The 23,962-nt window shown below is 39.4% G+C and overlaps 4 protein-coding genes across 4 annotated transcripts; 3 read left to right on the top strand and 1 right to left on the bottom strand.

The window, feature by feature from the left end:
* Nucleotides 1–1,209: 1,209 nt before the first annotated feature.
* Nucleotides 1,210–3,276, top strand: EAF01_006877 (uncharacterized protein; the record flags this gene model as incomplete). The annotated part of the gene is made up of 3 exons (XM_038915131.1): nucleotides 1,210–1,372; nucleotides 1,624–3,017; nucleotides 3,097–3,276. The coding sequence occupies 3 exons, from the start codon at nucleotides 1,210–1,212 to the stop codon at nucleotides 3,274–3,276; spliced, it is 1,737 nt and encodes a 578-aa protein (XP_038768769.1).
* Nucleotides 3,277–4,437: 1,161 nt separating this feature from the next.
* Nucleotides 4,438–5,816, bottom strand: EAF01_006876 (uncharacterized protein; the record flags this gene model as incomplete). Its single annotated transcript, XM_038915130.1, has 4 exons — nucleotides 4,438–4,872; nucleotides 4,923–5,117; nucleotides 5,168–5,707; nucleotides 5,766–5,816. 4 exons carry the CDS (start codon nucleotides 5,814–5,816, stop codon nucleotides 4,438–4,440), a joined length of 1,221 nt encoding a protein of 406 aa, XP_038768768.1.
* Nucleotides 5,817–7,975: 2,159 nt separating this feature from the next.
* EAF01_006875 (uncharacterized protein) lies at nucleotides 7,976–11,038 on the top strand. The gene is made up of 4 exons (XM_038915129.1): nucleotides 7,976–8,290; nucleotides 8,396–8,575; nucleotides 9,241–10,110; nucleotides 10,167–11,038. Exons 3-4 carry the CDS (start codon nucleotides 9,549–9,551, stop codon nucleotides 10,490–10,492), a joined length of 888 nt encoding a protein of 295 aa, XP_038768767.1. The 5' UTR covers nucleotides 7,976–8,290; nucleotides 8,396–8,575; nucleotides 9,241–9,548; the 3' UTR covers nucleotides 10,493–11,038.
* A 707-nt stretch (nucleotides 11,039–11,745) lies between these two features.
* EAF01_006874 (uncharacterized protein) lies at nucleotides 11,746–17,735 on the top strand (the record flags this gene model as incomplete). Its single annotated transcript, XM_038915128.1, has 11 exons — nucleotides 11,746–12,054; nucleotides 12,122–14,699; nucleotides 14,751–14,837; nucleotides 14,891–15,051; nucleotides 15,128–15,231; nucleotides 15,487–15,508; nucleotides 15,559–15,809; nucleotides 15,931–16,014; nucleotides 16,200–16,828; nucleotides 16,940–17,006; nucleotides 17,402–17,735. 11 exons carry the CDS (start codon nucleotides 11,746–11,748, stop codon nucleotides 17,733–17,735), a joined length of 4,626 nt encoding a protein of 1,541 aa, XP_038768766.1.
* Between the last annotated feature and the right edge of the window lie 6,227 nt (nucleotides 17,736–23,962).

Below are 23,962 nucleotides of genomic sequence, written 5' to 3'. Positions count from 1 at the left end.
TTATTTTGACATGTAACTTAATTTTTTGGGAGAGAGATCTAGAATTTATTAGTAAAAAGCGCTAGCTGGAAGCTATCGATATGTAGGGTAAAACTCGGGAAGGACGAGCTAGCATTTCATTTCCGAGGGACTAGATTGGGTTGAATCTTGAAAGTTGGAAAAGGATTGAATTTGAGTCCAGTTCCAACGACGTACAATAGTATCGAACCAAGTAGAAACTCCGTATGAAGCAAGAGAATAATTCATACCAATCATATTGTCAGTGATGGCATACCTGGAGGACATCAGTGGTAACATCCCATATATAGATCTGGGCCCTGTACGCTCAGACGTTTGGAAACATCGACACTCAAATTCACTAATTAATGATAAGTTGGCATAAAAATTTAGATGAAGGAATTATTCTCAGGGCTTCATTTGGATGGCTAATCAATATCAATATTTGAAAATCCTTGAGGGTTGAAATGTGAAGTCCTTTTTTTTTCTTCAAGGAGCTGAGCCATGGTGTAGTGTCGGCTGAGATGCTCCTTGGTGGTGCTATGGTTATGTAGCTACTAGCTGATTGCTTGCCCTTGCTTCGAGAACCTTAGAGGTGAGGAGGTCGGTCAGTAGGGACTTAGGCAGATAGAGACGAATAATGAAGCGAACCATAAACGTTGGTACTAAATCAACAAATAGAAAGGGGAAATTCAATGTAACCGGGCTTTATGTCCCCAGAGTTTCAAGGTTGAAATATAAAGATGCTTTTAGCTGCCTGGGTATAGGACCCAGGGGCTTGAATGGGTTGAGGCAAGTAATCTTATTGAAAGACGTGCCTTGGGATGGGAATACTAGGTACACCAGGTGATAAGATATCGTTCTTTTGAACTCTGAACTTGGAACTCTGACATTCGCTTGGATCTACTTACTTACTTTCTACTTATCTTCACCGAGATATCTTGGACTTCAGTTATTTAGCCTGTGATTTCTGTACTACCGTACTCACTTCTATTCCCCCGACTTTTTTAAACATTTATATATCACTTCGTATACCTACCGAGCGACGAGTCTACTCCTCAGCTGTCTTGCTTTTCTCCCTTTACAAAGCATACCTATCATTCACATCAACCCAAATCTTCAAAACATTTTGAATCATATACGCACACGTATTTATCATACTTTCCGAAAGATATTCGAATCCAAGATCACAGTTAGACATGCACAATCGAAATGGAAAAGAAGAGATCTACTGAAATATCAGGCATTTCATCACACCTCACTCAACAAGCGAATCAAAAACTTCAATTCCTGCAGGACTCCTATCCGACTGCATCACATTGCATTAGCACGAATCCCCTTACAATTCCCCACGAAGAATCCTTTCAATTGAAGGGTAAATATTTCAAAATTCCGATATCTATTCGACTACGAAGTCGTCTAAATAAAAATCAATCATCAATAATCATAATTATTATAATAACAACAATTCGGAAAGAGGAAAGGGAAAAGCTTGAGGAGAAGCAGGAGAAGAGGAAGAAAAGAGACTTGCGCTTATCAAAAATAGCGGCCAATAATCCGGCCGCAAATTCCCAACGGCGTCACACACATCAATCCCACCGACCACCATATCTTCATCCACCATAGGAATTACCAATCGACCCAATGCCCCTCCATCAGCGATTGGAAACGCGAGAATTCCATCCCCAAGTCACCAACCTCCCTATCCATCACCAAGCCCTGTGCCAACCAATCGCGATCAACCACAAGTTCGAATAAGTAGTCCAACGAGGTATAGTTGGAGGAACGCTTTCCAAGGCGCTGCGAATCCTGGTACAACCGAAACTTTCCCAGATCCTTTTAGACCTCGTGCTGGTTCAAGAAGCACTTCAAGGGGGAGACCAAGAAGACCGAGTACATCTAGATTGTGGAATCCGACAAATTCAACCCCGAGAGCATATCCTCAGTCATCTCCAAAAAGACACCAATCACCGCCGGAAGAACGAACGGTTATTGCGATACCACTTCAACATCCAGATATATCAAATTTACGGGAGGGAGTCAGTGCAGGAGGCAATTATCCACTATTAACGTTACCGGAACAGCGACAACAAAAACATTCCGCATCTACGAGGGCAAGTTTACAGGTTGATAGGAGTGGAAGTTCATTAAGTTCGCATCGAATATCTTTACCAAGAACGGTTAGTATAGACCTTGCGCGAAATCGAAAAAGCGGTGATTCTCCTCTTACACCTACTGCCGGACCAAAACTTGACAAGGGCAAAGGAAAAGCGGTCGAAGAAGAGCCTGTTAAAATTGTTGCGACAACATTAGAGAAGCTTACTGGAAAGGCTCCAGAGGGAAGACAACTTACTCCGACACCTGTCTCGGGCATCTCTTTCGATTTCAGTAAAGCAGCTATGTCTACGGACCTCGAGCGCGGTCCTAATACCCTCAATTTATATAACCCATCTGGCACATCACCAATACCACATGCGAACGATTCAAACATATCATTACCAGGCGGTATCGGTTCCGCATTATCTTCAAATGGCACATCGATAGTTGGGGAGGAGCCAGGGGAGGGAGATGATGATGCTTGGGGTCCTCAACATCCATGTTTTCCACACATGAATATGCATGTTCCGCTCTCATCGCCTTTATACAATACAACACGCATAATACGTATTCGTCGTGATTGGATGTTGGAAGGAGATCTCGCGCCTACATTTTCAAATTTGTATCCAGAGATTTTGGATCCGGCTGGGGTCACGGAACAGGATTTTAGAGGCTTGATTGAGAGGATTAACAATGAATTGATACCAGCTTTTAATCCTTGGGGTGCGAGAAATATCTTTGATGGGTTGATGGGCTTGGTGACAGGTTGGGTATGGGATGATTTGGGTTGGACGGGTGTGAAGTCTCGGTTGAATCGTGTGGAAATGTGGTTGGAGGAATGGAATAGAGATATGGAGTCGAGGGCAAAGGAACCAGGAACAGCTCCAAAGATCGTGAGCTTGAGGAGAACGGGATATATGAATGTAAGTTTTTTCCAAGTAGATGTCTTTTGACTTGCCTATATGTAAGAAGGAAACGTCTTTACTAATGTATATCAAACAGCTTGATATCCAAGTCCCAGATCCGGAAATTTCATATCCCGCCACAATACCCGAATCAGAACGTTTAGATTCGGGAATATCGCAAAATACACATGTCACGGGAACCCCACCAGAACATGAGTTACTAGCTACAATACCTAGTAGAAGTCAGAAGAGTGACCATATGGGAACCGTTTCTTAGGTGGTGGTGTGCATTAAGGCTGTAACATATAAGGAGAAGAAGAAAAATCAAGGGTGGAGAGTGGAGGACGAGGAGAGAAGCAATTTATACCCTCTTTTTTCATTTTTACACAGGCGTTTTAGGAGAAAGAGAACAAGAGGATATTTTGTAGAGGGGACAGAAAGAAAGAAAGGGAGGAGGGAAAGAAATGGCAGACCAGTTGATTCGTTTGAAGTTGGAGTTGGGATTGGCATTGGAACGCAAAGTTGAGAAGACAGACGGGAGTTGCATGCATTTATATACTGATTGATCGAAAGATCAAGACTTACGTTAGGGGAGTTTAGGCGAGGTTGCTAGGGGATTGCTGTAGGATTGGGAGATGGATAAGAGAAGAGTGCAGGAAAGAAGAGAGGAAGGGAATGTGACAGAGAGAGGCAGAAAAAAGGAGTGATGAATATCATGGCACGTTTGATGAGAATTGGCGATGGATAATATGATGGAGAAGGAAGGGGAAGGATTATGTTCGATTGAAAGGGGAGAAAGAGAGAAAAGAAACTCGAGGATTAATTAATAGGTACTTGTACATAGGTGCTGATAATGATGAATGATTGAACTTGGAACTTTGGAACTTGGGAAACTTTGACGTGTCGAATTGCTTTCCGTCTCATGAGATACACATCTACCTACTTCATATGTTACAGCAGGTGGTGAAGCGTGGATTTAATGATCTGATCACGATCATCATGTTGGAATATAGCTACCTACCAGGTACTCAATGGTGGAAATGAGTATTCTCATTCTCTCTCTGATCCTCATCCTATGATTCCCGGTTATATCTCCTTATCCAACACCCCCTTTTCTTTCCCCTTCATTTTACTAGACTCCTTTCCTTATGATAACGCATCCAGAATTGCGCTCCTGCTCAAGATTATTGCATATGGATGGACTGTACGATTTTATTCTTATGTATGTTAGTAATTGCTCTTCACTTCTCACTTATTCATTACTTGCTTCTCTCCACTTACGAGTCATTTCAGAAGACAAATGATCATACCACCCAGTCTGATCATGAAGCTTTGCATGTATGTACCATTCCTTGAATACCTAACTCCGAATCCATACAATAAAGCTCCGGGAAGCACTCGTCTATTGGACCACCCAAACACTACTCCCCCACTTGCATCATGAAATAAACACTTTCTTAGCCAAGCCCTTTGCAAACACCTCTCCCGTCCTCAAATCCTTATAGGCTTCGTCCTCCAAACCCACTTTTCGACTATACTCGTGTAATCGATGCTCACCATACACATGGCCATTCGGCAAAAGTACCAAATCATTTTCAACGTGACTTTTAGTGTGTTGCGCATAAGGCATGTCTTTAGCTAGTTCGTTGAGTTCGATGCTGCAGATAGGACAAACGGATGCAGTTGTCGTTGCTGTAGAAGTGGGAGATATGGAGGAGGTGTGTGAGGAATGACAGGCAGGGGTTTTGAGCGCGGAGAGACCGGCTGAGAGAGCGATGTGCAGGAGAGGTACGGAGGAAAGATTGAGGAGTTCGTTGTGCGTTTGCGTAAAAAGGTTGGCGAGGTGTGTCCAGCGGGCAGGACTATAGAGTTCCTGCGATTTTTGTTAGGGATGTGGAGCAGATTGAAAAGGGGATAACATACTCCGTATCCTATAGCATTTGTACCGGGAGGAAATGCAAGGAGCCCACATGCTTGTTGAACTTCTTTAGGATAGATTTCCCGGAATGGTAATAGATACTTTTTCGCGTGTGCGATGGATTCAACCAACTTCACCTCGTCTTTTGTCCGTACCAACTCGACATATTGCTGAAAGCGAAGCATAAATTCGAGATTACTCTGCAAAAGATATCAGTCAAGGTATTACAGTATGTGCCTAGAATCTTTACCTCCATCTTCCTCAACTCTTTCTTATTCTCCGAACACCACGCCAAAGCCTCCGTAACTTTACCTTTACAGAGACTGTCCTTGATCCTACTCATCTGCACGAAAGTCTCCACATCTACTAGCTCCTCAATATTCTTCTCCTGCGCAAAAGCAGTAGCACTCTCTTTATATCCATTCCTTAACAAATAATCAACTAGCAACCGATCTAACCGTGTCCGACTCCATTCCTCATATTTCACATCCTCTAAACTCTTAATTTCGTAGAGTGAACTTATATGCTTGATTCTCGCAGCAGATTGCTTCTGTAGTCTCTTCTCTTCTTCGGCACATGATTGGAGTTTGCGTTTTAGACCGCGCATGCGGGTGAGCATAGAATCAACATTTTTGAGAACATCGTCGGGAGAAGCATGGGCATTGAGGGAAGCGTCAGTGGTTTCCTTCAAGGCAGTTTTAAGACTCGCATATTCTTTTTCAAGATTGAAATGGACCACTTTGAAGTTTTTCTTGAGGAGCTCGAGGGGAAGTCGGAGGAGTGGTTGGTCCTGTGCGAGTATTAGCTTGAGAGATGCGTGGAGGGGAAGAGGGGGAAAGTAAACTTACGAGGATTAGATGGGTCTCAGGATTGAGCTTGGTAGTTATGAAATCAGCCATATTGAATGAAGTTCAAATATGAGACAGTATAAAAAAGTGATGAGCTTTAGAGAGATGAATAGAGAAAGTAGAGAAGTATGAATTGTGCCCAGAGGTGGCAGTATGTGGATGTCAAAGCGAATGAATACTCAGACTGATGAAGAAATTATTCTTTCGTGAATCACAGGCTGTTAAGAATATAATAATATATCCGGATTCAAACCCAGTCTTGTAGAAATCTGTATAAGAATGCAGTGAGTTGTAAGAATTAATGTGTATGTTCTCACAAGCTTACAATCATTCGAATCTGTATGATATGGATTAATGTTGTAGCTTCATTGTCTGGGACCGATAAGTACGGTTGCCTTTACAATCAGTGTGCTCACATAGCTCACAAGCCTCTCTCGTCTTTTGGATGGCACATGCACGCCATTTCATAATAAATATTTGAAGACTTTTTGGTGTGATTTCGATGCGATGCATTGACTTGAACAAATAATGGTGTGTTACAAAATTCATCACTAATTATTAGAACACGACGTATTACGAGAGGCTCTCGAGATCGGATGCTAAAATATGCAGCGTACTGTCTATTAGCACAAGTATACCTAGGTTTCTACTTTGATATACGATAAATCGGACTTGCATTGGACCCTTTTTCGCCAAATGCCTCTTCTTCTTTTGTTTCCCCTTATATCTGGCTCTGGATACGCGAACTGTTCATCACGGGTATGTCGCTCCTCCTTCTGGGCCATTGTACTTTTTAACGGTCCGTAAATCCTCAACTTCAGTGAAATCAAGCGATTCGAATCAAGAATTCGCTTCATTCGATTATGCCGCGTTGTCCTTACCGATCGTCAGTACATCTGGATATCTACATCCTCGGGTGATCTTGATGTATGTTTCCCTTGATTCTCCGCGAAAGCATGAAAATACAGGCCGTACGCATCGCATCCCCAGCTGAATTTCACTCTCGTGATCTCGGAACCATGTCAATGCATTGAGATATCTCCTTTGCAATACAAAAACATTGGTAACAAAAGATATCAACACTCTCGACTGATCGCTTTTAGAGCCAAATCAGGCAGATGTTAATCCTTGAATTAATCATCTCAAGATGGATGTAAAAACCCATCGGTCCTCCAACAGTATTCAAGGGAAGGAAGATGTACCAGACAGTTTTGTGTTTTAGATTTGACAGTTTTACTCTTCTGTTATTCATTACCTAGGTTCGATCTTTCCACTTCGTACATTCAAAGCAAAGTAGTGATACTCAAAGAAGGATTAGGGGATAACATGGATCATTGAAGTTCCCGCTCTATTCCCATCATCATGTTCAACAAATTACTTCACCGTCTTCTCCGGCAGCCTCTTATTTCAATTCCTAGCAGGTTTTCTTCCCTTGTACCTTTGCTTCTTTCCAGCCCAAAGGTAATATGATTCGTCCTCTCCTTCTCCCACCATCTGTTGACTGTCGAAACCATCCATGCAACATTTTGTAATCCCAATACCCTCTCTTCTATCTCACAATGTCTTTCTTCCATGTGTCTTCAAGAATTCTGTGACAGAACAGAGAAATTGTCACCTTGATTCGATAACTCAAGGCTTTGTGACGAATCAAAGGGTTGTGGACTGGGCGGTGGAGTAGAAATGGGGATTCGAGAGCAACTGTGTCTTTGAATGTACCTGGAAAGGCCACCACTCAATACCTACCTCTCTCCAAGTATGTATACTAGTACCTTAGCACCATCACCACCACCACCACCACCACCTTCCAATCAACAAATTGTCTGTGAAATTGCCGCCAGCTATTGAGGGAGAATTCTGATCCGGAAAGGATTTAGCAGCAGCTAGGTGGCGAGTAGCCAAAGGCTCATGATATACATTGAAATCGAATGCGCGTCCAATGTCATCTCAAAGTCAAACTGAATATAGTGTCACCACCTAGGATCATGACAGAGATGAATATACTCTGTGAGTCTGTGAAGGAACAATACGAGTAGAAGACTAGAAGTATAGGTGAGTGTCAAGACCTCATAAAGTACCTAGCTTCTCTGGCCAATCATGATAGCTCTGCACAGACATGTGATAGAGAAAAAGAGCTTCATTGTGTGCGATCTCGACTGTCTGCGCGGTGAAAGCCTGTTATTTAAGGCACGAACACAGCACCGGTCTAACGCATTCCCACCTAGCTTCCCAATAAGCCCCTCAATAATCTCTTCACCCGGTAAAAGTGCCTCTGCTCTTTTCCTTCCCACATGATCCTCTCTTCACGTGTATCATATCAACCATCAACAAGAACACAAGAACTTCTTCAAAAAGAAGTACTTAACTCACGGTATTTCGCATTATTGTCAATATTCTGAGGGTTGTCTCTTTTGTCTCAGTTTGGTCTTTATACCTAGTTAGGGTCGTCAAGCTTTGTTTTCGTGACATTGCAGTCTTGATCACTCGTGATCAATTGAATGGTTGTTTAACAACATCATCTGACCTTGGTGAGTATTTCGATTTCCCCCCTTCCTATCCTCAATCAAAAGGATATCGTCCAAAATTGATCTGTTAATTCTAATCCATATAATCATCTACTAATAACTTCATAGATCTTGTCTCTTGTTTCCCCATCAATAATTCGAGTGGTTAGTGATTTAACAATATCAAAAAGTTCCATCATCCATATTTTACTCTGGTCGCGTTCCCACAAGAAGCCTCGGGCACGAAGGGAGGAAAGAAAGATAATAACCACCCAACCGATCATTAGGTGATCATAATAGAAAAACAAGGTGCGTGAAATTTCATAATCAAGTTCCACAAACTCCCCCTCCCTCCAAAAAAAGGCCCCAAGGATCGATCAAATTTATTTTCAAATCTGTGCCTGTCCGTTGCATCCATCCGTTACTTGTCAGAAGCACCTCTGCACATTTATGAAAGAAAAAGAGAAGGGATAAAAAGCCCAAAGAGAAGAGGGTTATCTTTCGTGAAACCTCACAGTGTTCCAATTCCACGCAACAAGGATTGTTCGGACATTACCGCTGGCCCAAAATATCTTGCACTTCATAAATCACCAGATCGCAACACACACAAAATGCCTCCTCCCATGATTTTGGTCATATCTCGCAGAGCAGCATCAATATACAATATCATATTGTAACTGAACTACTACCTGCGATGTTCACCCAAAATGTCAATAGTCTTGTTTGCACAGAAGTACCACAATTAATTATTGCAATTGTTATACTTCCTGCCAACGAAATGCTTGATTTCATTTAGGATGGTTTATCAATCGGGAGTCGCAGCATTTCGATGAGAAAAGCGCAACATCACCACATCACCCAAAAGTTCCAATTGACGTCTCATTTTGTTATCAAGAATTTGTTGATGGACTGAGTTACTATGTGATACTCTATCTGCAATGACACGTGCTGACCTTGTAGGTGCTACGTTGAAGGACACAGAAACGTTCGTTTCGAAGATCACGGCGACGAGCTACTGCAGCTGAGCGCCTCGAAGCATTAGAGCGAGTCACCCATACGTCTCCATTGCTTCCGTAACAGCCGTACCCTTTGCACTAGAAGAAGACGGTCGTTGCACTTGTGCCAACCTCGGTAGACACGTCATTAAATCGCGAAACATCAAGTTCAGCCTTAAATCTATCTACCAACCCCTCGAGGTCATCTGCGCCTTACGATTGTTAATTCCTCGCATCCCCCACAAATCACCGTGCAAGGCTTGTCACGAGGACATCAGATTATCGCAATGGCAGATATGGACCTTGAACATTCAGGATTGCAGGAAGTGGCAAATGCTATGCGGGAAGAGAATGCTAATATGAGCAACACTACACAAAAGCGGAAGCGGGACTCCGAATCAGCTGATGACACGAGGCGCCTTAACAACAAGCGTGTTTCCCCGAATTCTGTCAATGACTCCGGTGACCAATCGTTAGTCAATCAGCAGATTGGTGATGTAGAAGCCCTGCAAAACTATGCCAACCTTCAACACAATCAACAAATTCATCCCGACCATCAAAATGGTGCCGCAGATCATGCAAACGCCTCATCTACTGCGGCTGCGGCACTTGCTGGAATCTATCCAACCATGACAATTCCACAACCAACAGATGTAGCTTTTGCTTCTCAAGCCTCCGAAAACGATCGTCACCAGGATTCTTCTTTTATGGATAATAGCCAGCAACCCGACAATAGCTTCATGGACAACTCGCAACAGCAACACCAACCTCAAAGTCGAAGTTCTGGTTCAAAACCTGTTGTAGGATCCGATGAGTGGCATAAGGTCAGAAAGGATAATCACAAAGAAGGTAAATTTACTCTATGCGTTTTGGATTTAAATTTCTTATATTGATCAATTTTCTAGTCGAGAGGCGTCGTCGAGAAACCATCAATGAAGGTATCAACGAGTTAGCGAAGATTGTACCCGGATGTGAGAAAAACAAAGGATCTATTCTACAAAGAGCTGTTCAATTCATTACCCAGCTTAAAGAGAATGAGACTCAAAACATTGAGAAATGGACACTTGAGAAGCTTCTCACTGAACAAGCCATTGCGGAACTCAGTGCTAGCAATGATAAGTTGAAGACAGAATGTGAGAGAGCATGGCGTGAAGTTGAGACATGGAAGAAGACATGTCAAAGTGCTGGTTTGGCACCCAAAAAGGAAGATGCTGGTGCTTCAGATAATTAGATGATGATGGAGTCTTGAGAATATTGGGTGGTCTTCTCCTACATTGTTGGTCCCAATGCGATAAGATGATACCCTTTAAAGACAAAGTTTTCGAGCCTTTGTGTATCGACTTATCACTTTTCATTGTTTCTTTGGGAGAAATAGGGATTTTGAAGATGGTCAGGTAGCTTTGCTTTTTTGATCCCTCTTGTTTTCATACGGGACCGGTTGGAGGAATGATCTCGAATGGAAACCTCGGGAATCATATTTTCCCCCTTGGTCTTTTACCTATGGCGTTTGAGATGAATTTTCCTATCTAGCTTCTTGTTCGACAACCAGATTCAAGTTTTCATTTCATCTCGAATGCGGCATTCTGCAGATAGAAGGCTATTCAGTTTTTTTTAGGTACATAATTTTGCCCCACTACAGTACTTTACACATGATTACATCCTTACTTATCTATGGAGATCGAGATGGTGATATGCATGCAGCAGGGTTTCTAGATTTTTGATTGAAGCTCTTGATGATTTGTGACTTGTATTAATCAAGCAGAATGATCAAGCCGAGTAGAGATATTTCGGTACCCAGGTACTTTTAATATGAATATACTCGTAGACACAGATTTACTGGGAGCGGTAGTTGTAGATATTAGTGAGCATCGGATTTATTCTGTATCTATCTCACAATGTACTGAAATAGACTCTAGATGATAGGCACAGACAAAAGATCCAATGACGTCTACTAGGTAGGTACTAACGTTAGGTAGTTCCTCAATAACATTGACTACCTAGTACTTATATGTAGAACATCTAAAATGCTCAACTGCTAACAAGTACTCGTTAAACCATACGAATCTATGAGAGAGAGAGAGAGAGAGAGAGAGAGAGAATTTATTATATGGATTCGTAACATTATTATTCTATTCCGTGCCATCATTTCGCAGATTTTCTTTTTCTTTCTGTTCGTATTGCTTTGTAAGGTTAATCAATAATTATGGTCAAGGTTAAGGAAATTCGGATACTGAACGCACCCGTCATAGCTTAAATCCGTACCTATCTACTAAATGATTAATACAATTTTGATCGGTCCCGTACTGTAAACTCGTAATCCATCAGGCAAAAATCCGTCCAAATCTCTGCCACTTCCATCATTTATTCTGTCATTGTGTTACAGAACGAATGAACTATTCCTCCATACTCCCATATCACTAGGTCTGAAAACCTCTATCGTCTATCGAAGGAGGGATTCAGTACACAAAGTATCACATATCGGTCATGGTCGTTAGCTCATCGCAGAGCATCCTCAAGACAGGCTCCTTCTCTGGCTTTCGCGCATTGCAGGAGCAGCTTGGTAGTGGATATCTTACGGCGGACAAATCGAGATCTCAACCGTTATGCGGTAACAAGGAGGGATGGGGTCCATTGAGTCCTCATCGTTATGACTTTACACCGTGTTTTATGGATGTTTGGGTGAGCTCTGTGGCGGCCTTTGGAATCTTAGGTGGTGCCATTGCTATATGGTGGCTCGTAAGAAGGAAGACTACGGCGGAAGTAAAGAAAGACTGGCATTTTTGGCTCAAGCAGGTATAATCCTCACTAGTGATTGAAAGAAACGGAATTCATGGAAAAATGCTTACCCAATGTTCAATAGGCCATCTTAATAGGAATCGCAAGTTCAGTCGCAGTACAACTCGTTATACAGATACTTAACTATCCCGATGTGTGGGCGGGTGATTTTAGATTCTGGAACAGTCTCATACAAATCGCATCTCTTGGTTTTATTTTTACCATTCAATGGCTCGAGCATACCCGACTACGCAATCCAAACGGTGTTGTACTCTTCTACTGGCTCCTTCTCAACATCGCATACGCAGTCAAGCTCCGATCATTGATATCCCAACAAATCTACCACGAGCATCTTCCATACTTCATTGCATATTGTGTTGGATTCGGGTTATCGTTTATTGAATTCGGATTGGAATGGCTTGTACCAAAGAAGCAGAGCGTATATTCGGCATTGGAAGATGAAGACGAATGCCCTATCGAATATGCTACTGTATTTTCGATCCTCACATTTGGTTGGATGACCCCTATGATGAAGCAGGGTTACAAGAAATATTTGACAGAGGACGATCTATGGAACCTGGCTAAAAGGGATACCACCAAGTCATGTAGCGAGACATTCCAGGAGGCCTGGGATTATGAAATCGAACATAAGAAAAACCCATCTCTTTGGATGGCTATCTTCAGATCTTTCAGTGGACCATATTTTCGCGGTGCTCTTTTCAAGACTGTCAGTGATTCGCTCGCCTTCATACAACCGCAACTTCTAAAGCTATTGATCAAATGGGTCAAGTCACGTACGACCGATGAACCACAACCTGTAATTCGAGGAGCAGCTATAGCTTTGGGCATGTTTTCTGTTTCCGTGGGACAAACCATGGCGTTACATCAATACTTCCAGAGAGCCTTTGAAACTGGTATGCGTATTAAGACCGCCCTGACGGCAGCAATCTACGGAAAATCACTCAAATTATCGAACGAGGGAAGAGCTAGCAAGTCTACTGGAGACATTGTCAACTACATGGCTGTTGACACTCAAAGGCTACAAGATCTTACTCAATACGGTCAACAATTATGGTCGGCTCCATATCAAATAATCCTCTGCATGGTATCTTTATATCAATTAGTTGGGTTATCAATGTTGGCTGGTGTTGCCGCTATGGTTCTAATGATTCCAATCAATGGCCTCATCGCTCGCCTAATGAAAAAGTTGCAGCAGGAGCAGATGAAGAATAAGGATTCTCGAACAAGATTAATCGCGGAAATTATCAACAATATGAAGAGTATTAAACTTTATGCCTGGAGCTCTGCTTTTATGGCCAAGTTGAATTTTGTCAGAAATGATCAGGAACTCAAAACTCTACGAAAGATTGGTGCTGCCCAATCAGTTGCCAATTTCACCTGGTCTACCACACCGTTTTTGGTATCTTGTTCGACATTCGCTGTTTTTGTGTTGACTACCAACACTCCACTAACCACTGATATTGTGTTCCCTACTTTAACTTTACTCAACTTATTAACATTCCCGTTGGCAATTCTTCCAATGGTTATTACCTCCATCATTGAAGCTTCCGTTGCTGTCAAGCGTTTGACATCGTTCTTCACAGCCGAAGAGTTACAGTCTGACGCGGTAACTTTGAAGGGTCCAATTGAGGATGACGGTGAAGAATCTTTGACCATCCGAGATGCTACCTTTTCTTGGGACAGAAACTCTGACCGCAACGTCTTGCAAGATATTCATTTCTCTGCACACAAAGGAGAACTTACTTGTATCGTTGGTCGAGTCGGAGCAGGAAAGTCATCTTTCTTACAAGCACTTCTTGGTGATCTTTGGAAAGTTAAGGGACAGGTCATCGTTCATGGAAAAACAGCTTACGTAGCGCAACAACCATGGATTATGAATGCTAGTGTCAAGGAAAATATCCTATTCGGTCACCGTTTTGATCCTACCTTTTACGATAAAACTGTCAAGGCCTGCGCACTTTCTGAGGATTTTGCTCAATTGCCAGAAGGTGATGAAACTGAGGTCGGAGAGCGAGGTATTTCCTTAAGTGGAGGTCAAAAAGCACGATTGACTTTGGCAAGGGCAGTCTACGCTAGAGCTGATGTATATCTATTGGACGATTGTTTATCTGCAGTTGATCAACATGTTGGCAGGCATTTAATCGATAATGTCTTTGGTTCAACTGGATTACTCAGTGGAAAGACTAGAGTTCTTGCCACAAATTCTATTCCCGTTCTTAAAGAAGCGAACCTCATCTGCTTGCTTCGAGATACTAAAATCATCGAGCGCGGTACATATGATCAGGCCATTGCTAGACGAGGAGAAATTGCAAATCTGATTAACACATCCGAAAACAAGGATGTATCCACAGATTCTGAAACCACCGAAACTAGCGATTCTTCAACAATACTTGACTATGAACAGCCTGGAGAAGAGGAAGACAAAGATGAAGCTGAAGAAGCTCAAGAACATTTGACACGACTTCAACCTATTCGACCTGGAGGATCAGGTGTTAAGAAGAGGAAGGGTAGCTCTAATACCTTAAGACGTGCCAGTACAGCAACTTTCAGAGGACCAAGAGGCAAACTACGCGATGAGGAAGATGGTTCCAAATCTAAGCAGGGCAAGGAACATTCTGAACAAGGAAAAGTAAAATGGGATGGTAAGCATATAAAAATCCACAATCACAGTATGGGTTACTAACTTTGATTAGTCTATGCTGAATATGCTAAGACTAGCAATCTTGCTGCCGTCTTGATCTATTTGACGATGTTAGTTGGTGCACAAACGGCACAGATCAGTATGTTTACTTCATTTTGTCTTGCACACATCACTCTTACTGATTTTTTATAGGTGGTAGTGTATGGCTCAAAAGCTGGGCTGAGGCCAATGATAAACTTGGCATTAACCGAGATGTTGGCAAGTACATTGGTGTGTACTTTGCCTTTGGTATTGGATCTGCCGCTCTCGTGGTTGTCCAAACCTTGATCTTGTGGATATTTTGTTCTATCGAGGTAAGGTTGCCCGACCAGGAAGCGGGTTCTCGCATCATGCAAAACTAGTCATGAAAGCTAACCTGGCACCTTTCAGGCATCTAGGAAACTTCACGAACGTATGGCCTTTGCCATCTTCCGATCCCCAATGTCCTTCTTCGAAACTACACCCGCTGGCCGTATTCTTAATCGCTTTTCGAGGTATGTAGACGACCGTTTTTTTTTACTTCTCTTGATAGCAGAATATATCTGATTGGCACGATCTATCGGCACCCCTCCAAAAAGATTTATGGCATTCATTTAGTCTGCTGGTTGCCTTATCACCCCACTTTGCTCAGTCTGATGCACATGCGGTTCCATCCATATCCTGGCTTTCTGTTTTTGTTTGAATTCTGTGTTGCATTCGTACCCGAGATTGGATCTACCAAGAATACAAGCTAACAAGGTCATGTTTAGTGACGTTTATCGGATAGATGAGGTAACTTTGAAGTACAATCGTACATTTTGACATGTTCTAACCCGTGTTAGGTACTTGCGAGGACTTTTAATATGCTATTCGTCAACACAGCTCGGGCATTGTTTACCCTAGTCGTCATTTCTGTAGCAAACCCTCCATTTATTGCCTTCATCTTCCCACTGTCAGGCGTGTATTACTGGGTACAGCGTTATTATCTCCGTACATCCCGTGAGTTGAAACGCTTGGATAGCGTCAGCCGAAGTCCAATTTACGCCCATTTCCAGGAATCTCTTGGAGGAATCGGCACTATCCGAGCTTATCGGCAAGTAATTTTTGGCAACCGTTCCCATTTGCCTAACCCACCAGCTCGGTTTTCGAAGCTTGAGACTTCGAAAACGGAAATTATTCAAGACATTCAGGATACTAATTCGTCGGTGATTTAGTCAACAGAAACGATTCACACAAGAAAATGAATGGAGAGTTGACGCTAATTTGAGAGCCTATTTTCCATCTATCAACAGTAACCGGTATGTCATGCAACCTTTCATAACCGTGTTTTTCAATCCAATATCTATGGTACGCCAAACGTGATTGGCTGTTTGAATCGAAGTGAAACTTGTTCCCCATGAATCGGATCACCAAGCACAGACCAATTGCTCGGCGTTCGAGAACATTTGGGATATTACATTAAATTGACATCATCAATGTACAGATGGCTTGCTGTGAGACTCGAATTCCTCGGGTCGATTATCATCTTGGCCGCCGCCGGATTGTCTATCGTGACTGTGGCTGCTGGACGTCCCTTATCTTCCGGTTTTGTTGGACTGACAATGTCATATGCTCTTCAAATAACACAATCTTTAAATTGGATTGTTCGACAAACGGTTGAAGTGGAAACAAATATCGTATCTGTCGAACGTGTTCTCGAGTATGCTAGATTACCAAGTGAAGCTCCAGAAGTGATTCACAGACATCGTCCACCAATCAGTTGGCCAGCATCGGGCGGAGTGAACTTCAATAATTACAGCACACGATACCGTGAAGGCTTGGACCTCGTGCTCAAAAATGTCAACCTTGACATCAAGCCACATGAGAAGATTGGAGTAGTCGGTCGGACAGGTGCAGGAAAATCTAGTTTGACATTAGCCTTATTTCGGATCATCGAGCCGAGTGAGGGTAATATCAGCATTGATGCATTGAACACGTCAACAATAGGGCTACTCGATCTGAGACGTCGACTGGCAATTATTCCACAAGATGCGGCTCTGTTCGAGGGTACAGTACGCGATAACCTTGATCCAGGTCATGTACATGATGATACAGAGTTGTGGAGCGTACTAGGTAAGTGTAACTCTAGACGAAGATACTCGGCGTTGTTTGTGAGATATGAGTGATCATATATTGCAAGCGGCGTGTAATACCAATACTTTCGCTAACCAATCTTCCTTATAGAACATGCAAGGCTAAAAGATCACGTCTCAACTATGAGTGGTGGGCTGGAAGCTAAAATTCAAGAAGGGTTCGTAATACATTCTCCTTATCATAAGCTGAACCCTTTCCCCCGGTCACCCTCCTATTTCCAAAAAATTTCCTTTCGTCCTTTTTGCCAAACCTTTCACCACGTCACTGCCCAACGTCACAAATATTAAACATCACATGCCATCCCTTTGCGTTATCCTCCAGCTTTGATTTGAAATTCCTTATTGCATCGTTTAACTCCTCGCCCAAGCATCCCGTTTTTACATACCATTCTTTCCTCTTCTCCTAATCTCACCGAAATTGCTACCACATATATCGAAATACCATTTGGAACACAAGCATAATCTAAATTCCCATCACAGTTATTACACAATTTCATTCAGCCTGGTTTTCTAAGAAAAGAGCTAAGCTAACCACATATTTTATCGAATATAGCGGATCCAATCTTTCTCAAGGCCAACGACAACTTGTCTCTCTTGCACGAGCACTCCTTGCTCCTTCTAATATTTTAGTATTAGATGAAGCCACCGCGGCTGTAGATGTGGAAACGGATGCACTGTTGCAGACAACATTGCGATCTCCACTTTTCGCGAAGAGAACAATCATTACGATTGCGCATCGCATTAACACGATTTTGGATAGTGATAGGATTGTAGTATTGGAGCAGGGGCAAGTTAAGGAATTTGATAGTCCTAAAAAACTTATGGAGAAGAGGGGTCTCTTTTGGAAGTTAGTTAGAGAGGCGGGATTGGAGGCGAGTGTGAGGTAAACCAGGGGTGGGTGAGATAAATATGTGGCCGAGTAAATAATCGAGGGAGAGGTGATGGGTTGAAAGAAGTCGAAAGGAAACTAAGGCCACAAGTTTTCCAAAGATTAGTTGAAGATTGAAATTGCATCATTGTTTTGTACATGGTTTGGGTACCTAGATATCTACAGGTGCATTCCTCTGTCTCGTCTCGCATGTGGGGTTTGGTTGTGGAAAGGAAAATTGTATATGGAAACTGTAAAATGAAGAGATGGGATGAAAGGGAAAAGAGTGGAGGGTGTCAACTGGATGATTGTCAATGGATGTGGAAGATGGAACTCGTATATTTGAAAATTTGAACAAAATGAAACTTCATGGATGGGTTGTTGTGATACATTTTTGGTTCGTGGTGATGTATGTGTAAATTTAAGATATGGCTGCAGGATCTGATTGTACTATCATGGATCTCAGAATGTGAATCTCCCTTTGGCTAATGATGATGATGATGATGATGATGATGATGATGTATGTTTGAGGGCATTTGGATGCTTATTTGGTATGTACACATCTGATAAGTTAGAGAATAAAAGGGAATCACATAATTTTTACTCTTCCTAGTGATTAGCTGACAAAAAAAAAAGACTCGGAGAAAATGTAGTAGCAAGGGCGGACATTGTGGGTTCAAAGATATAGTTATAATATTAGGCCCTTCCATCATGGGCTAATGGAGGGCATGTGATACTGAGCCTTGAGGTATTCAAGAACATATGGGGACGTGGTTGATGATAGCAAAGATTTGATGGGATGTCGACACTAGGAGAGATTGACATGGGGAGATCATAAGTCCGGTACCCGACTTATATCAAATTGGAAAAGATGGAAATTTCTTTGGCGAGATCAGATAAGATAATAATCAATTAGGTTATCTCACACGCGAACGCCAAACCTTCGGGCTGTAGAAATTTGTCTCGGAGGATATGCGATAATGAGAACTTGGGACCGAGATCCCTGATTTTTACAAACCAGAAAGAAGATGTATATATGGACCTCGGGAGGCAAAGATGGAGCAGCGAATTGACAGCCGAATTGAAGGCGTTCAAGCTAAAATTTGGTTATTTCTCGATGAAGTTTGGAGTAGAGATGGACCGGATCTACGTAACCGAATTAAGAGGCGGAAAATGATTACTATCCGGAAGGATTTCGATGATATGAACCCTCATTCAATATATTATTAAATATATATAATTCTTAAAAGTGATACAAAAAAAAGCTCAAATTTTCATCTGCTCTTTTCGAATTCTAGTGATTGATTTGAAATGAATTTATAATCGATTAAAGAAGTCCTTTGAAAGGACACTCAATATCCGCCTCTTATTTCGACTATGTAGAGCGGACTGGTTCAGTGTTGAGACACAGTCGCGAATTTTAGTCTCTTCAGCCTTATGTAACATCCATCGCGTTAGTTTGAAGATGATATGCTATATGTTCAATATCTATCATTGAATCAAATAACGTCTATACCATTATCCGTCATCTTATGTCAATTCAAAATATACCTTCCTCCCCTACGGCCGCCTCGCCAAGACCACACATCTATCTCACTTCATATCCAAGGGATCTAAAAGTAACATGACTAAATGGAAGGAGATCCCTCCGCTCTGCATGACAAATACCCTTTCCAATCCTTCTTTCTCGATTCAACAATATTAACGCGCAATCAATCTGGAATCCCATCGTTTGTTTGGCCGACTTAGTATCGAGCTGCATCCGATCCATTATCTACAATTCACCAACAACAATAATTACCATGTGGATATCCAATAAATTATGGGCAGTGATGAAGCCAAATGTATCATCTTGAAAGATTACCTCATCACAGCAATGACTCGAGGAGGATCTTACACAAAAAGATAAACCTAACAAGGTAAATAATACCTTTTCACCTCGCGTAACACAACGTATTGCATTGCATAGCCCAAATCACATTGCATGTCTTGCATGTTGCATTTCATAGTCTATTTTTTACTTTTTGATCCAGATAGTTGGGCATGAACTCAGGGTCCTCATGGAAGCGGAGTCTTCTCCGAAGAAATGAGGGTGTGCATCAGTCCGAATGATTGGATGAGGAATATATGCAAAGGAGTTGCCTAGTGGATTGGAATGAAGAGTTTGGATTAGATGTGTGAATGAAATAGATGGCGGGGTAATCGGAGCGTATATGCGGTATTCTGTAGGAGGTGAAGTTGTGGATGGTGAAGTGGTTGAGGGCTGTGGGAATGTGGTGAACCATTGTATTGTGAGATGTGGTACTGGTGATTTTGGGGCGGAGGAAGCTCGGAATTTGGATAGCATTCTAGCAAGTAGGCAAGAAAAATATTTGGAGAAAAGATTGGGGGCTTAAAGCTGGTTGAGAGCGGGTTGAGAATATGTTGTGGTGCGTCTGGTTGCTCTTAAGGTATGCAGAGCAAAGTTCTCAAGATTGAAAATTTATTTATGGTTACTCAACGAACGCAATTGTAGTACGAATAAAGAAATGAGTCAGTATGCTAAATGAAATAGGATTCGAATCATGCATGAGAAAATAAATGCGGAGGCTTCTCTTATTCTCATACCAAAGACTGAATTAGGAGGAATACTAGTTGGCAAATTGTCAAACATTGAGATATGGGAGATAATATATTGGCGTAGTGATCTTGAAGAATGATGGTGAATGATCAGACTAGATGAGAAAGTGGCTGAATGAATTAAATCAATTGAACAAAAGGCTGAAACGTTGTTTGGTTGGGTAATAAGCTGGATTTTATAGATCGTGTGTTCTTTTACGGGCCGTACTTGCCGTTGTGTAATGTGTACATTAGACTCGGATAGATATTGAATGGTTGGTGAAGAATCAAGATAGCGAACTAGTAATTAATGACAGATTATTTAACGTAGTTCATTAGTATATAGGCTATGTCACTATATAATAGTAGTAGTAAAGTCTTAATCAATTCAATCTACCTATAATTAAGCTATACTAATTATATAATACATCTATATATTTCCAATTATATAAAGTAAATAAAGAAAAATAATAAAAAATCTACTCTTCCTTAAAATTTATTCGAGTTTGTTATTATAAAACCCTATTATATTATAGAACCTTTTAATCTTCTTATTTATCTCTTTATAATCCTTATATTCCCTTATTTTTTATATCTATCTTTATTATCCTTTCCTATTCTATTTAATTCCTTTCAATGTACTAAACCCTATAATTAATATATTACTATTTTACTATAAAAATATCTTCACTCTTAAATCATTAACTCTTAAAATTCTTCAAATTCTAATTATATTATTAACAATTCTAATTTTAAATTTATATTATAGAATATTTCATTTCTAATCTTTTCCTTTTAATACTTTAAAAAAATTAAGTTCTATTTAAAACCTATTATTTTTATTTTTGTTTCTATTTCGTTTTATTAATATTATTCCTTTAATATATTAATAATTTACAATAAATTATATAATAAATATAAGATAGATTATAATATCTATTTTCAATATAATATATACTTCATATTATTAAAAGTTACTACTTTCTTTTTAAATAATTAATAATATATTATATACTATAAGAAAACACAATTGATATTAATATATTATAATTTTTTACTATACTTTAGAATTACCCTTATAAATTTTATTATATCAAGGTATTAAGAATATTATTTCTCTATATAGAATAATTATAAGTATTATACAAGGGTTTTATTTCTATATATCAATAATCTTATTAAAAGTATTTCTTAAAATAAATAAAACTTTTTAAAAAGATTTTTCTCCTTTATTTTCTTATACTTAAGAATCTTCTTCTTTTTATATAATACCTCTTTATAAAGTTATTAAATATTAAAATATTTAAATCATTATGAAAATTTTTGAAAATTCCTTTCTACTAATTCATTTTATATAATAATAATATTAATTATTTTGAATATCCTAAATAAATATAATATATCTTCTTTTTTATATTAATAATAATAACTACTTAACTCAAGTAGATATTAACTTAGTAATTATAGGAAAAAATATAGAATGATTTTCTAATTCGAATATAATATAAATTAAAGAATTATTTTTGAAAAAGCTTTTCTTGAGTTTTTTCATGTTTCTATTATTCTATTATTATATAGACTACTTCAATTTATATATAAAATTCGTTTATATATAATTATATACTTTATTATTAATTGATAGAATTTTTCAAAAACTTTTTAATAAGATTTAATTTTTTAATTGTTTTAAAAATCTAATTTTTTTTCAATTTTAATTATTATTAAAGTTATTAAAGAAAAAGAGTTTTTATTAAACAAAGTATGATAATTTCAAGCTAAAATTGATTAAAAAAAACCTAAATATTATAAATATTTTATTTTTATTATAATTTTTCATAATTTTTGCTTTCAAAAATAATAATTAGTTATTAAAATATAAATATTAAAAGAATCTTAATTTTAATATATTTTCGAAGTAGTCTATATAATGATATAGTCTACATGCTTATGAACTACGTTATATACTATTAAATGATGAGATAAGATACGATAGGAATGATCTGCTAGTAGCGAATATATGTATAGATAGATATTCCAAGGGAACTATACTATATAAGAGGCGAATAAGAATCTCGAGGGGAAATGAAGAAAAAGCTAGGGTGACACAGCTTTATCTTTTTCCATAAGACAAAACATTGTACTTTATAGAAATTTATATATTCTGTAATTCAACATATATAATCTCTAAACTACATGTGTTATACTATGAAAGACAGGACAAAAATGTTAGTTTTATTTGAGAAAGAGAATTAGTTCATTTTTATAGAAAGAGATAATAATAGTAATATATTATAATATAACTCATTAGTATATAAGCTATATTACTACATGAGATACTTTATTTTATATATGAATTTCGTTTATATTTAATAATACATTTTCTTTATTAGTTAATAGAATTTTTCAAAAATATTTTGTCGGAACACGTGACTATGGGCGTGACATTACATGTCACGCTTTACCCCACATACGCACACTGCGTAAGTGGGAGTAGTATACGTATATATAATAGTAATTCCCTTTTCGTACGAAGAGAGTAGATAGAAATAAACAACTCTTTACTTATATACATCTTATTAAGTCTACTCAATATATTTCTTATAAAACCTAATTTTTCAATTATTTCAAAAATATAATTCTTTTTTTAAAATTCTAGTTATTTTTAAAGTTTTTAAAAAATGAGTTTTTGTAATATAAAGTATAATAATTTCGAGCTAAAATAAATTATTTAAAAAAATCTTAAACATTATAAATATTTCATTTTTATTATAATTTCTCATAATTGAGTCTTTTAAAAATCATATTTAATTGTTAAAATATAAATATTAAGAAAACCTTAATTTTAGTATATTTTCGAAGCAGCCTATATACTAATATGACTCATATACTGACGAACTAAGTAATATCATAATAAACAACCTTAATTCAAACGAGATTTTTAGAGACTATTCCCGGAAATGCTAATACTGCGGAGGATTCAAGTAAGCCTTGTAGCTTTTGTGAAACATCAGGTTGTGGAAATGCTGAAATAACTAGTGTTTGGGATCCAAAGTTCATGTTCAACAAACTACGTAGACGGGCTGAAAGGGAGATGGTCATGGGCTATAATAATGAAGAACAAGAAATAGCGTGAAGAGAAAAGTTCGGCTCGGTGTCGCACGAGGTTGAAATAAAGACTTTGAAGTGTGTAAATTGGTGTATAGAATATCAAGTATTATGAGTCATTTTATCTTCCTTGGTGAAAGTTTCGATTCGAGGATTCTCGGATGTGGTATGTTCTTCGTTGAGTCTAATTCGGGTTCCATTACTTTTTGTATGAAGTACTCTTATACACAGTAAGAGCCGATGCCGTGTCAGGAGGGACGAACGAGGTACATTCTATAGAAATCGAGCGGAAAACGTGGAAAGTTTCATTGTGGAGTTAGATCGTTGTGCTATATGATGGAGTGTAAGCCGGTCCCGCGCTTGAATTGGTATTAGATCGGGCCTTGTGCGTTTATATGGTTCCACCTTTTAGACGGTAGAGAACGCGGAATAAATAATTAAATCTGTAGCTCGATTGAACATTGATAAAGATGACATCTGATGATGTTGTAATGTGTAAATAAATTTGGCGGGGATAATACGCGGGGTTGATTGGATACCGAT

This window comes from Botrytis porri (genome assembly GCF_014898465.1).
Source record: "Botrytis porri strain MUCL 3234 chromosome Unknown BPOR_009, whole genome shotgun sequence".
Lineage (NCBI taxonomy): Eukaryota > Fungi > Ascomycota > Leotiomycetes > Helotiales > Sclerotiniaceae > Botrytis > Botrytis porri.
This window is presented reverse-complemented; position numbering and strand designations above follow the sequence as displayed.